Genomic DNA, 13,290 nt, shown 5'->3' with positions numbered 1-13,290 from the left:
GTCAATAATTGAGCTTTTATACGCTTCCGCGCTGAACCCCACGCATCCTAACGCGCCCAGCGCGTCCGCTTATCCGCTCCTTTCATTATAACTTTCATGAGTAGCCAGGCTACACAGGAGCCGGTGCCCAGCTTCGAGGAGGCCGCTCAGGGCCTGGGGCCTGAGGCCACTGGCCTCACATTGGCGGGAGGGCTGCACACTGGGGGTTGACGAAAGAGCAGAATGGGCGGAGGAACCCCCCTTAATCCTTGGGCGCCAGCATGGACGCCCAGACAGCCGCCCAGCATTAACGCTGGCGCCATTGCGGCGGTTCCATTACAAGTGGAACCTTTTGACTTGATGCGCCTGCCGGATGCAGTGAGTTTCGCTGGGCGGTTTCGTCGCGTAGGGTCGCCATTTGCCCGCACAGTTCGTGCGGCGCTCACGCAAGCTTCGTGCTAGCCCCACCGTTCCTTGTACTTAGGCCGTTGGGCGGTGGATGCTAGTAACGCTCCAGTCACTGAGCTTCAACATGCTGAATGCAGGTCGTGACTACGGTTGTATCGTTTCTGAGCGCGCCGTCAGACGTGGTGCACTGTGCACTGGTCAGCAAGTCTCTGAGGCAGCACACGCAGGATGCAGAACTGGTTTGCGACACCCGGCGGCTGCGTTCTTCCTCCCTGGACGCGGGGGGACCGGGTGACGAGAGCAAGAAGCGGGAGCTGCTGGAGGGGATTTCAAAGAGCATGCCAGGTGCGTCGGCTACCTCTGTAGAGCGTAGGATTGTTGTAGAGCGTAGGATCACTGGCTGCGGTAAAAGCAACAGGAGAGGGGCGTGGCGTGTACTCCCAGCGGTGAAGCGCAATTTTGAGTTCTTTCTGCTGGCCTTTCCTCCACTCAGGCACAGTGGCGCTGCTGCTGCCCAGCCTGCCGCTGGAAGACAGCGAGCTGCTGCGCTGCGTGGCTTCCCTGCCGCGCCTGCAGCTGCTGGACGTGAGTAGCCGTAAGCTCACGCACAGCGGCGTGACAGCACTGCTGCAGTTGACGGGTGGCGGCGTGCAGGAGGGACAGCAGGACGGCGTGTATGAGCCGGCTGCCGGCAAGTGCCGCGCGCCGTACTTCATGCTGAATCTGCAGCGGTGCTTCCAGCTCACCACGGGCAGCCTGGACGCGCTGCTGGCGGCCCCCGGCCTGGCCTGCCTGGCCCTCAGCCACCTGGACCTGGGCCGCTGGGGCACAGAGCCCGAGGCGCTCCAGGGGCTGACTACTGCTGCGGGCAGTGCGGGCCGCTGCAGCTCCGAGCTGCAGGCGCTCGTCCTCCAGAACTGTCTGCGGCTGCATGCGGGCGCAATCGCAGCTCTAGCTGCGGCCGTGCCCAGCGCGCGCTTTCTCATGCTGGGCGGCTGCACCCTGGCGCTGGCGGCGTTCGTCAGTCCGCCGGCCGCCAGTGTGCCGCACCTGCCTCAGCCGATGCTGGACCTGCTACATGCGGCGTACAAGGCCGCACCCACCAGCACCTCGGCCACGGTTGCGGCCCACATCGGTGTGGCCCAGTGGCTGCTGGCGGCGGTGCTGATGCTGCCGCAGCTGGAGGCGCTGGACCTCACCTTCTTTCCCCTGCCACTGGTGGCGGTGGTGCGGCGGGTGCTGACAGACGCGGAGGTGCTAGCCGGGCTGGGGCGCACCCCCGTGGAGGTGTGGGACTTCGCCAGTGACGCCGCCACAGTTGTGGAACAGGCTCGGAGCCTGCTCCGCCGCCACTTGCGGCCTTTGTCCCCGTCAGCGGGTGACGGCGCAGTCACATGTGACGCGGCCAAGCCCGACAGCAGCGCAGGCTCCGCTGGCGCTCGTGTGGCTGACCTCCTTGCCGAGGAGGCAGTCAGGTGCGTCATTCGCTGCGCTGTTAACTCCAGCAACACCAGCCGCAGCACGCCGTTGCACATGGCTGCGATGACCGGTAAGACCGCCGGGATCCGCAAGCTGCTGGCGGCGGGCGTCATTGTCGACGCGCGCGACACCGGGGGCGCCACTGCCTTGTTTTTGGCGAGTGAGGCGGGCCACGCGGACGTGTGCACCGCGCTGCTGGCAGCGGGCGCCGACCCAACCATCAGCAACGCAGCCGGAGAGTCGCCCATGTACATCGCGGCCCTTCGCGGACACCTGGGCTGCGTGCAGGTGCGTCTGCCGTAGCGTTGCTCAAGCGCACGGGTTGCATGGAGCATTTACGGCCGGCTGTCTGGAAGAACCTCGAGGATTGTGCCAGGTCGTCAGCCAGCGCCCCGCGGATTGGTGCTGCTCAGTGTACTGACCCCGACGTTGTTGTCTGGTGCACCTCCATGCAGGCACTGCTACGGACGTGCACGGCCCGCGGCATTGAGTGGATGGACCCCGAGCTGTACGGCGACTCCTGGACGCCACTGCACGCCGCGGCGGTGGCGGGCCGAGAGGACGTGGCGGCCTGCCTGCTGCAGGTGCGGTTCCGCCTGCAGGCTTAGAGCGACATTAAGACTCGGGTTCCTCGTGCACCATGTGCACGCAGTATGGTAGTAGCATTGCACTACATGTGCACAAATAGATGTATCCAAGCATGTTTTCTTGAATTGTGGCTGACCTAGCGCTGCCCTGTCTCTCGCTCGTGTGTTGTCAGGCTGCCGGCGCGTCGGGCTCTGAGCTGGTGGTGGCGCCCAACAAGTATGGACAGAGCGTGGTGCACATTGCGGCGCGCAAGGGCAGCTCGCAGTTGCTGCGGCTGCTTCTCAGCGCTGGCGGTGTGGAGGCGGTGGTGCGGCGTGACGGCAGCGGGGACACGCCGGTAGACGTGGCGAAGAAAAATAGGCACACGGCAGCGCTGGCAGAGTTCAGGCGCGTGACGGCCATGGCATGAGGCCACCAAGCGGTGCGGACAGACCGTTGCAGCAGCAGCCCAGGGCAACAGGGGCGCTGCAATACTAAGTATCGCAGCACAGGACTGTCGAGAATGCAGTTAGAATCACGTTGCGCGACGGTGTGGTGACATGTAGGCTGAACGCGCATGCGCCTGTCGCGAAGGAAATGCTGGTTTGACATAGGCTTGGGTGGTACAATGATCACGTTTGACAGTATTGATTATGGGGGTTTGGGGTTGTTGCTGTTCGGTGTTACAAGAGGGGGCAATCTGAGCGCGCACGCACGGAGAGACCACCGAATGCTGCCAGGGACCAATTAATGCCCGAGTTTTTGGGCTGAGCCCCCCGACAACTGTGCTGCGTCTGGCTGCGGTTGGCTCTGCTGTGGCATCGCGATTGCTAGGCACCTGGTTTGGCTATGTGCCTGTGGAAACCGACCCCGGCTATGTCCGGGCGATGAGGATAGCCGGGCGATGAGGTTGTTCGGCCTCAGACTGTGGAGGGGCTCAGCCCCTTTTCCCGTGACCGGGGAACACTTGTCCCTGCCGCCTACGTTTCTGTAGCGCTCGCGGTTTGCGACAGTATGGTTTTGGTTTGACATTGATAAGTAGGCCTGCCCCTCCCCCAGAAACTGGTTGGGCTGACTATGAGATGTGTTGGTGCTTCATGTGCGCAACACAGCCTCGACACAGTGCCAGGGTTGCACCGTGCGAGGTGTGATGGTCGCCTGTCCCGGAGTGACATGTCGTGGTTAAGGCGTGGGCGAGGCGAGACGAGGGTGGGACCGTTTGGTGGGCATAATGTACTCACGTGGTCGCCACCGGGCCATGGTCCCACACGCCGTCTTCAAGTGTTTGGCAAGGGCGAGCCTCCCGCTTGCGGGTGCAGCCACCATTCACGCGGTAGCGCATGCGCCCGCATCCGCGCCACTTCCTTCTTACTTACTTCTTCTACTGGTTCACTACATGGCTGCGCGCTATGCTTAACGTCCACTTATCCGTTCTCGATCAGACAGCAATTGCAGCCTGCATCCTACTGCCTTAGACGACAACACACACTCGTTTCGTCCGCGCTCGCCGTTCCGCCTCCCATGTAGTGCTCTGGGTGTCAGTCAGCCTGCTCCTTTTACCTACTTGTGTCTATCCGTACCGGGCATCAGCATGGCTAACAGCAAACGGCGCCGCGTGGAGGTCACCGAGGCATCCGGCATCGCGGAGCAGGTCATCGCGCTCCATCGCAATCCTCGCCGCCCGCGCACGCTTCGCCCCCGGCGGACATGCCGCCCTCTGTGACAACCCGCGGGGTCATCTACGCCGCCCCCGCGGCCGCATCGGCTACGTTATTGGTGATTATTTGGTTTACTCCTGGGTTCTGTCTACTTGGTTGGCTTGCCCCTTCCCCCGAAGGGGGAGGGGCAATAGCCATTGCGGTCGCATCGAGTTCCCGCAGCGGGGCCCTCCCGGTTATTCCAGTTTTGACTTGAGTTATAACCTTGAAACCCGAGCGCAGCGAAATTTGTCGTGCAAATAATGCGCCTTTCTATGTATGTATTGCAAAGCGTAACATTATGAAAACGCAAGCCCTATGCCAGAGCGGGGTAAACGCACAAGCGCAGCGTTTGCATTAGAGCTCCAGCGCAACATACAATGTATCACAATTTGTATCGATAATTAAGGCTCCCGGCACGGAAGGACGCAAGACGGAGGAATCGACGCGTTGGAGGATCCCGGAAATTGCGCGCGAAAGCGCAAGGCGCAAAAGGTTGGCGCTATCTGTTTTAGTTTCCCCGTAATGACGAATGCCGCGTTCTGTATTCTGCTCGCACATCACCCGGCACATCGGCGTTACTCTCGCCCGCTTCTCGCTGGCTTCCACGCCCTGAGTCCGTGCCCCCGCTGAGTCCGAGCCCCCATCCCCGCTCACTTACCCACCCCCAGCCCGCGGCGCCCTGAGCTACCGAAGGCAATATCATGACCGGTAGTATGGCTGCTCGCAGCCCCCAGCAGACCTATATGATACTTCCACCATCCGCCAGTCCATCCCACCCCACCCCATCCCCACACCGCATTCCGGGGCGCACGGCATGGAGCGCCCTGAGGGGGGAGGGGCAAGCCGGAGTACTGCGTAGCGGTAGGTGTTTTGGGTTCCTGTGCCGCCGCCCCCGCGGCCGCCTTGGCGACGACGTGCCGCCGCCCCCGCGGCCGCATCGGCTACGCTGCGCCGCCCCCGCGGCCGCCCTGGTTCTGCGCCGCCGCCCCCGCGGCCGCCCTGGCTACGTGCCGCCGCTCCCACGGCCGCCCTGGCTACGTGCCGCCGCCCCCGCGGCCGCCTCGGCTACGTGCCGCCGCCCCCGCGGCCGCCTTGGTCACGTGCCGCCGCCCCCATGGCGGCGTGTCGCCGTCGCGTCATCCCAAAAGGAGTATTCGTTGCGGGCGTGCGCGGCGGCGGCCTCCCAACCCATACACAGCCCTCTGGAGATGACGCCACCGGCGATACCGGCCGATCCAGGGGTTTCAGTGTGTCGAGTACCGTGTGCCTTGCCTGCAGTGCCCCTAGCCCACGCATGCACACCCCACTAACGCACCTGCCCCCACCCGGCCGGCAGCCGCCGCCCCGTGCGGCTGCCGGTTTCCTGACGGGTGTGGGGAACCGCAATGCGGTCCGCATCCGTCACCGGCTTGCTGTCTGCACCCCTTGCCTCTTGTCTGCGTATGCTTGCGTCCCTTGCCGCCCCCTTCGGAGGATTCGTTTGCGTTTGCTGCTTGTGGCTTCCTGGTGTCGCACGGCATGCACCGCACGCGCCCATGCCGACCGCAGTGCGACCGGGATGAGCCATGCAGAGATCGCGCTGTCGTTACTTCCTCGGCCGCCCAGCGCCCTTGCTCATTTAACCGCATCCATCACTTCCCCGTACACTTGTTCTTCGTTTACTCACCCCGCGCAGCGCACAGCCACAGCCCGCAGCCCGGCTTGCGCACCATGTCCTCGCGGTTGCTTTGGGGTTGACGTTGCTTGCCTCGCGCCTCGCGCCATAGCTTCTACGCTGCAGTGCATCACGCCTCCTGTCCCTCCCTCCCTCCCTTACATGTCGTGCTGGGCACCGGTGGCGCTGGTGTTCTCCAGGTTGGTTTCGGGCGCATCCTTTCTGGTAGTCCCACCGCCAGCCCGGCCGGCGTCGTCCAGCCCAGCCATCCCAATACAGCAGCCAACTTCCGTCAGCCAGCCATGGGCGCGACCGTCCACAGCGTTTACCGTCGGATACGAGGTAACATGTGAATTCGCAACTTGCGCTACTGACTGCCTACTCTCGTGCCGCCTGCAAGCCCACTCCGCCTTCCGCTCGGGTCTACGAACGCATTAGTTCCGCAACACTCGTCAATAACGCCCCGTCAAACCTACTACAGCTGGATTCCGCTTGGACCCGCCCTGACCCACGTGGTCGCTGCGTGAGGTCTAAACAGAATCTACAGTGCCCTCCACGGGTGCGACATGCCCCCACGCTATTAGGGCATCTGTGGCTCTCGCCAACACGGCGTCCCCACACGCCGAAGCAATGTGTTAAGTTTCACAGGACAGGCGACCACTCAGGACGATGTATGAGGGCTGGCGCTGAGACAGAATCAACCTATCTAGCGCTCCTCACAACGGACCTAGGCCGGGCGGCTGGGGAGGACAGCATCAACCTGTCCTCCAGACTCTGCACACACACGCTGCAGCACGCACACACACACACCGTGACCCATAAAGCGCAACATTCAATTATTACTGGAAAGCGCATGGCGTGCTCGTAAGCCAACTGTGCTTTCTGTAGTAGGGTTGCCGGTTGCGCCAAAGCCTACCTAGCCGTTGATTAGTCACGTCGCAACTTGCGAGCATGCGTTGGCTCCAAGGTTGGCTCCGCTGGTAGTCCGGTGGGTGGGCAGATGAGAAGGGCCACACATCATTTTCACACCGGCCATGCCCACCAGGACCCTGAGTTGGAAGCCCGAGAAATAGAACCGTTACCGTACTCTCCATCTACTGACTTCCCATCTGCGGATCCTGCCAGGCCGCAGCGTGGGGACGGGCGGCGGGGCTCGACCCCCCCTCAACAGCCTGGTGCGTACACTGATATGGCACCTAACCCGTAAGCGAGCACAAAAGCAGAGTTGACAAACACCGTGCATGCACATTTGCCATCCATTAATGTTTCGCATATTCGTATCACAAGCATGTGCATAAGCATCCAGAGAACAAGGATCTCGGTATCTATCCATTCTTGCTCATACTAAGCGGCCCTCCGTGTGCGGCGCCGTGACGCGCCCGCCGCCTCGTCTTGAGCCTCATCCTCATCCTCGTCTGCGGCACCAGCGGCCTCATCCGGCTGCCCCTGCGTTCACAGGCAGTAATACCAGTTGCACATGTCGTGACGGCAAGGGTAAGGCAAGGATAACCTTCCGTGGAGGCACACAATCACGTGGAGGCACACAGACACGTGGCGGCACTCACAGAGGCGCCTGCGTCATCCTCCCCAGCAGCCAACTCGCCGTCCGGCTGCACCGCGTCCGTCTTCTTGGCAGCAGCAGCAGCAGAAACAGCAGCAGCAGCAGCAGCCTGGTCCTTGCGGTCCTACGGAGCCACAGGCGAGGATATCATGCGGTTTAGAGCTCATACATGGAAACTTGCATTGATCTTGGCGACAGGGCGGCGCATCTATCTGGCAATAGGGCGGGTTCGCGCTGTCAGTCGCGCTGTCCGTTGCGCTGTGGGCCCTGGCTGGTCTGCGCTCCTGCCTCGCGCAGACGAGTGTACGCGCCACCTCTTTCTCACCTTCCGGCGGCCGCTGGTGCGCACGATCATGAGCACGGTGAGCAGCAGCAGCGGCGTGACGCCAATGAGCAGAACGATGCCCTCGGGGTTGTCGCGCAGCCACTCCAGCAGCGGGTCCAGGGCGGGCGCCAGGGGGCCCAGGGCCGCACCCGGCTGAACGTGGGAAGGGCGCGCAGCGCGTGTTAGCATAGCGTAAGATGTGTCTAGAGCCCCGAGCGCATTAGAACATTGCATTTAATGCCCACACGCGCCCTCCCAGCTCCTGCCCGGTTTATTTTGGGATTTAAGTGATACATGCCCCTTCCCACCTCAAACAGGTTGAGGAAGCTGTCTGCCAGCGACTCCAGTTGCTCACTACCGCGCCGCCCGCCGCGGCCCTTCTTGCGGTTCTTTTTGCGCTCCTCGCGCTCCTTGCGCTTGCGCTCCTTGTCAGCATCCTGGTTGGCTTTCAGTTGCGTCTCAAATGCCTTGACCTTGAGTGCAAGTCGTTGGGAGGGGGCGGCAACATGCACAGAAAATCTGACATTGGCTCGAGGCATACGAATCAACCGACAAAATCGGTATGCCCGAACACTACCGTATCAAGGGCTGTACCGGCGCACCCCCCTCCTCACCTCCTGCTCGTGTCGCGGCTTCCACAGCTGCTCCAGCGCCAATGCCGCCAGCTGCGGGTCGCGGGTGATGATCAGGTTGTCAAACATGTAGCCGCTGTCAATGGTCCACAGCTCCAGGGCCACGCCGCCTATGGGCGCCACGCTGCTGGTGATTGGCGCCTCGTCCTCATAGAAGTCGGGGTTGGGGATGAGGCGCTGCGTCCAGGGGCCCTGGGGGGAGGGAGGAGCGATTGCAGGTGGGGACGGGCCACAGCCATGAACCAGGTGGCCCAGACCATCACCGTCTTGCTGTCTTGCACGTGCACGTGTATGGTAAGGCCATCCGGTCCAGAGCCCACGCCCCAGCTGCCGGCCCCGGCCCCGCCGCCCACCTTGTAGTCGGGGTTGTCGATGACGGGCGGCTTCCAGACGCCCTTGTACGCGGGGTTGGGCTTGAGCGGCCGCTTCCACTGGCCACACCCCACCTGCACATGTATAGCTTTGTCGCTTACAACGTATGCACTTGCAGCGGGTCCGCGCCATTTTATGGGCACGGACCATGCAGTTGACTGCCCTAGGCCCCAACACCATCCCCACCCCACCTTGCACTTAGGGTTTACGATCTGGTTGGGGGTCCACTCGCCGTCCTCCTCGTCGTCCCACTCCTCAGGCTTCTTGGCGGCTGAAGATACATGGAAAGCGAGGGTGCCACGTTCAGGGGTAACTAAGGGTACGCCGGGATGAGTACAAGGATTTCGTGATCGATCCACTATTGCTCATACTAAGCAGCCCTCCGTGTGCGGCGCCGTGGCCCCCCCCCCCCGCCGCCTCATCTTGAGCCTCATCCTCGTCTACGAGGCCAGCAAGAACGGCTTGCACGGTAGCACTCTTCGCTGATGCACGAGAGCTTTCTTGCGCAATTAAAAGCCTTAGTCGCGCTTGCTCCGAAGCATGCAGACAGCGACCTCAGGAAATTTCCCAGGGTGGAGCTGTTCCAAGCTTCACTGCGCGCGTCACCTGAGACCACCCGACCCAGCCTCATGTTGCAGCCCCTTCCTCTCGCACCTGGGTCATCAATCATTGGTGACTCGTTGTCCAGCCAGCCTGCCAGCGGGGAGGCCATGATAAGCTTTGAATGCTGAAGCAGCCAAAAGGCAGTGGGGCAGGTACACCCTGGTATGCTGTCACGTGTGCATGGTGTACAGCGTCGGTGCCGGGCATCCACCACACGTGCCACAAACCCACCCGCAGGCCTCTGTTCATGGCCTCAAACCCACCTCGCGGCTTGGTCGCCGCCTCGTCCTCCACCTTCTCCCTGTCGTCCCAGTCAGCCGGCTTGGTGGCGTTGGGGTCAGGGATACTGCACAGTCAGGGGAGGAATGGTTCAAGGCTCGTTGGCGGAGGTGCAATGGACCCGTGTGAACTTTCAAGAGCAGCTAGGCTAGCAGCTAAGGGCCAGCAACAACGGGGTCGCCTTGACCATCCGCCGCGGACTTTCCCGTGTCCACTTGCCCGGCACTACCCCGCCCGCCAGGTCGCCTCGGGGCTAGCCGGCACTCACACGGCCAGGTCCACCCAGTCGGCGGGCTTCGTGTCCTCGGGGTCCGGCACCTCGCGCGGCGGCCGCAGCGGCGGCGCCACCACACCCTCCGCCAGCAGGTCGCCACTGGACTTGACCTCGCCGTCAATGGAGATCTCATACTTGTGGTCCGGACTATGGAGGTGGGCGGGCCAGGCATGCTCCAGTCGTGCACGTTTGGAATTAGAGCAGACTTCAAGCATACACACATGCCCCCTGGACTCGGGCACATCACCCCTACCAGCACCAACACCACCAGATCGTTGCCCCCAGAGCTCCTCAACGACTACATGGCTAAAACTGCAGCCTAGTGCCTGCGCCCGCCTCCCACGCCCCTCCCTCCCACACCTCACACCTGATCTTGAGCGTGTAGGTGTGGGTATAGTCGGAGGCGTCGGGCACGGGCGGTGAGGCCAGGTGGCGCTCAGTGATGGTGCCGTTGCCGGGGTTGCGGGCGCGCAGGATGAGGTGAACCTGGAGTTGCGATGCAAGGAGGCAGCGTAAAGTGGGTGCAAGAACGGGAGCAGTATACTGAGCGCGGCCAGGCTCTGAAATCTCAACACCGAGTAAGTGCACAAACGGCTTCCACCTGCCACCATCGTGCTGCTTGCAGGCCCTTCGCCACGGCTTAGGCCCACATCTCCGCCTGCCCTCGGCCGCACCTTGCCGGGCCCTCCGCACTTGTCGGGTCCGAACATGATGGAGTAGGGGGTGGAGTCCACTAGGCCCTCGGGCGCCAGGGCGGAGTCGGCAGACAGCAGCTTGAGGTAGGCGCCGCCACAGGTCACGCCCTCGCTGAGGGTGAAAGGGCGCGCAGAGGGAGGCCAGAGCAGGAACAGTGTGGTCACATGCGAAGCGCACTGACCACCAGCGCACGTCCCCCTGCGTGGCCTTGCTCCGCCCGCGCCAAGCGCAATGTATCGGCCCAGTGTGTCCGGCTCCCACCCCAACAGCCCCGGCCACAGTTCTGGCTCGCGCTTCTGCCATGTCAGTAACTGGCCCTGTCGGCCCTGACCCAGCGACCCCCCGCCGCCCTCCTGCTGCCCTCGCCCCCACCTGTACTTGACCTCATACTGCACCACCAGCGGCGCACCCGGCCCCACCACCGGCTCTACGGGCGCAGCCAGCAGTGCGACCACGCCGTAGTGCTTGTTCTTCTCCGGCACCTGCACAGGGTGGCGGTGCGGGCAGTGGACGAGTGACGGCAGGGGCGAAGGGCTGTGCTGGCGGTCCAGCTGCTAGTTAACCTGCTTGTTCACCCGTCGGGGCCAACCCACCTTCAGCCCCGCGTCAGTCCAGTCCTTGGCCTGCGGGTGACAGCGTTGCAGAGTTACATCATGTGTGTATGGGGCGTAAGGGATGGCGATGGACCTCTTGAACCGGTCAACACACTGTGTGCACGGTTGGGGTTGTGCACCACGCGCGCCCCTGCTTGCCTGGGCGGTCGTGAAGCGCCCCGTGTACTTGTCGGCGGTGGAGTGTTTCCACCGTTCGCTCCAGTCGGATCCGTCGAAATCGTCAAAGAACAGAACAGACGTTGAGGACTTCAGGTGGGACTTCACAAGTTCGGCATCCTCCGCTGCGCACACCACCGCCAACGCTAGGGCAGCGATAAGCACTGAAACACGAGGCGCAAGCGCCATTGTGTGGACGGCTCAAGCTGCACTGTGTTTGTGACAATCGGTCGATCGCAATTGTTTTAGAATTAAAAGCAGTGTCACGCTAGCTGGATTTCATGTTCACTCAGTAAGAAAGCCAAGGAAAACAGTTATAATCTGTGTCTGTCAGGAAGGGTGCAGCTGTGCTCGATCCGCAAGCCACGATGGGTACCGGCAGAGGTTACATCTCACGGGTTACATCCAACCAACATGTCTTTACCCGTTTCTAAACAAGAAAAGGTGGCTCTCCCTTGCAAGGGAAAAGTGGGCTGAGCCCACGAACAACCTCATCTCCCGGACGTAGCCGGGTTCGGTTTGTGCAGGCACCGCCCGCCATGTGCCCAGTCGCGCCCAGCAATCAAGCACTAGTGCAGCAGGCAGCAGGCCAACCAGACAGCAAGGAAAACCTCTCAACACCCCTGCCGCTGCAGCCGACTGCCCGCTACGCCATGCTCGTCAGCACAGGTCGCTAACCAGACAACACCGGCAGGTCTCAACCTACGCGCCGGCGCCGCTTTGAAGGCGGCGCCGCGCTGTCCTCCTCCACGTGGCCTTGCCCGCCCCCTCTGCTCCGAACATGCGCGCCACCACTGCCGCTGGGCCCAGGGCCCGTGCCCGCTTCTAAACAAAGGGGCGCGGCATATCTACGCCGTAAATAACTGCCATCGCGCGACACCGACACAGTGTGTTGATCGCCAATAGAACAACGTAATGCGTCCATGAAGTGCCGTTGAACGTGTTAGGCATTTGATCCCCATTGGAGCATTTGAGTCTTGGGTTCTGTGAGCCACGCATGGACAAATTAAGGACGCCATGTCCCTCTATCTACCCCACCGCCGTGTCAGCGCTCTGCACTCCCAAGCCATGTCCCTCCACCAGCATGCAGCCTCCATCAGTGTGCGGCCTCGGACATCTGGTGCCCACCGGTCTGCGGGGGGTGTGTGGGGGGGGGGGGAGAGGGAGGGGGTGGGTGGGGGGGGGAGGGAGGGGGTGCGCACCCGTGGAGGACACTGTAACCACTCTCTCGTCCACGTGTACACCCGTTTGAGGGCTTCCACTGTTCGGTGCGGTTTTTGGTGTTGGTCAGATCATCCTGCAGCGCCTTGAGGTCGACCAGCTGCGCTGGGTAGTCCACCGGCACTCCTCAATGCGGCACGGCAGACCGCACACGGCGCATCTCAAACGCCTGCACGAACCCCGTGCCAGCCGTACACCTCAGAGCTGTGTACACCATGGCTGTACACCCTGAGCGTGCCTTCTGGTCGCAACCCAAAGTCTCTGCTAATACCGTAGTGCAGCTAGTTGTGCACGTGCGCACGTGCGTCCCAGCATGCATAAGCGTAGCGCTCCCATACCGCCAGCTTCATAAGGTAGGATGTGTGAGGCTGGCGGTGGCAGTGAAGGCAGCCACAGCGAACAAGCCGCGCGGCTGCGCCGGTAACGAGCGGTAGTCCCACCCATGATTGCCCGGCGCCAGCCCGCCGCAGACACGCATCCTCTTTCACGCTGCCAAAGTCACATTCAGTTGTACCATAATGAGACAACAGTTTCTCGCCCCATATTGCCGCAGTTGCAAAACGCTGCCAGCGCACAAGCGACACATTGAGTGCAGGGACACACTGCCGTGTGGGTGTCTGCGCGTGTGGGGCACAGTGACTATAACCAGTCCCGAAGGCATTGTTTGCTACACTAGACTAAGAAACATTAATGCAGGCTCAAGGCCGTTGATTACAAGCTCGAGGAGGCTGGGGTCGGTGCGTTAAAAGGCCTCGGCTGGCGTTGTCACG

At 62.4% G+C, this 13,290-nt stretch overlaps 3 protein-coding genes across 3 annotated transcripts; 1 reads left to right on the top strand and 2 right to left on the bottom strand.

The window, feature by feature from the left end:
* The first annotated feature begins 18 nt into the window (after window positions 1–18).
* CHLRE_07g357950v5 (uncharacterized protein) lies at window positions 19–3,864 on the top strand. Its single transcript, XM_043064695.1, has 5 exons — window positions 19–357; window positions 525–732; window positions 881–2,154; window positions 2,322–2,450; window positions 2,627–3,864. Exons 1-5 carry the CDS (start codon window positions 223–225, stop codon window positions 2,861–2,863), a joined length of 1,983 nt encoding a protein of 660 aa, XP_042923263.1. The 5' UTR covers window positions 19–222; the 3' UTR covers window positions 2,864–3,864.
* A 2,069-nt stretch (window positions 3,865–5,933) lies between these two features.
* On the bottom strand, window positions 5,934–11,588 carry CHLRE_07g357900v5 (uncharacterized protein). Its single transcript, XM_001703612.2, has 15 exons — window positions 11,282–11,588; window positions 11,123–11,152; window positions 10,902–11,011; window positions 10,508–10,640; window positions 10,201–10,319; window positions 9,828–9,980; window positions 9,544–9,626; window positions 9,332–9,370; window positions 8,869–8,948; window positions 8,659–8,751; window positions 8,288–8,497; window positions 7,982–8,146; window positions 7,674–7,826; window positions 7,353–7,472; window positions 5,934–7,233 (listed from the first exon to the last, which is right to left on the bottom strand). The coding sequence occupies exons 1-15, from the start codon at window positions 11,486–11,488 to the stop codon at window positions 7,132–7,134; spliced, it is 1,797 nt and encodes a 598-aa protein (XP_001703664.2). The 5' UTR covers window positions 11,489–11,588; the 3' UTR covers window positions 5,934–7,131.
* An 84-nt stretch (window positions 11,589–11,672) lies between these two features.
* CHLRE_07g357876v5 (uncharacterized protein) lies at window positions 11,673–13,258 on the bottom strand. The gene has a single exon (XM_043064694.1). It carries the CDS (start codon window positions 12,962–12,964, stop codon window positions 12,785–12,787), a length of 180 nt encoding a protein of 59 aa, XP_042923262.1. The 5' UTR covers window positions 12,965–13,258; the 3' UTR covers window positions 11,673–12,784.
* Window positions 13,259–13,290: the final 32 nt, after the last annotated feature.

Source organism: Chlamydomonas reinhardtii, chromosome 7 (genome assembly GCF_000002595.2).
Source record: "Chlamydomonas reinhardtii strain CC-503 cw92 mt+ chromosome 7, whole genome shotgun sequence".
Classification (NCBI taxonomy): domain Eukaryota; kingdom Viridiplantae; phylum Chlorophyta; class Chlorophyceae; order Chlamydomonadales; family Chlamydomonadaceae; genus Chlamydomonas; species Chlamydomonas reinhardtii.
The sequence above is the reverse complement of the archived record's forward strand: the minus strand, read 5'-3'. Positions and strand labels throughout refer to the sequence as shown.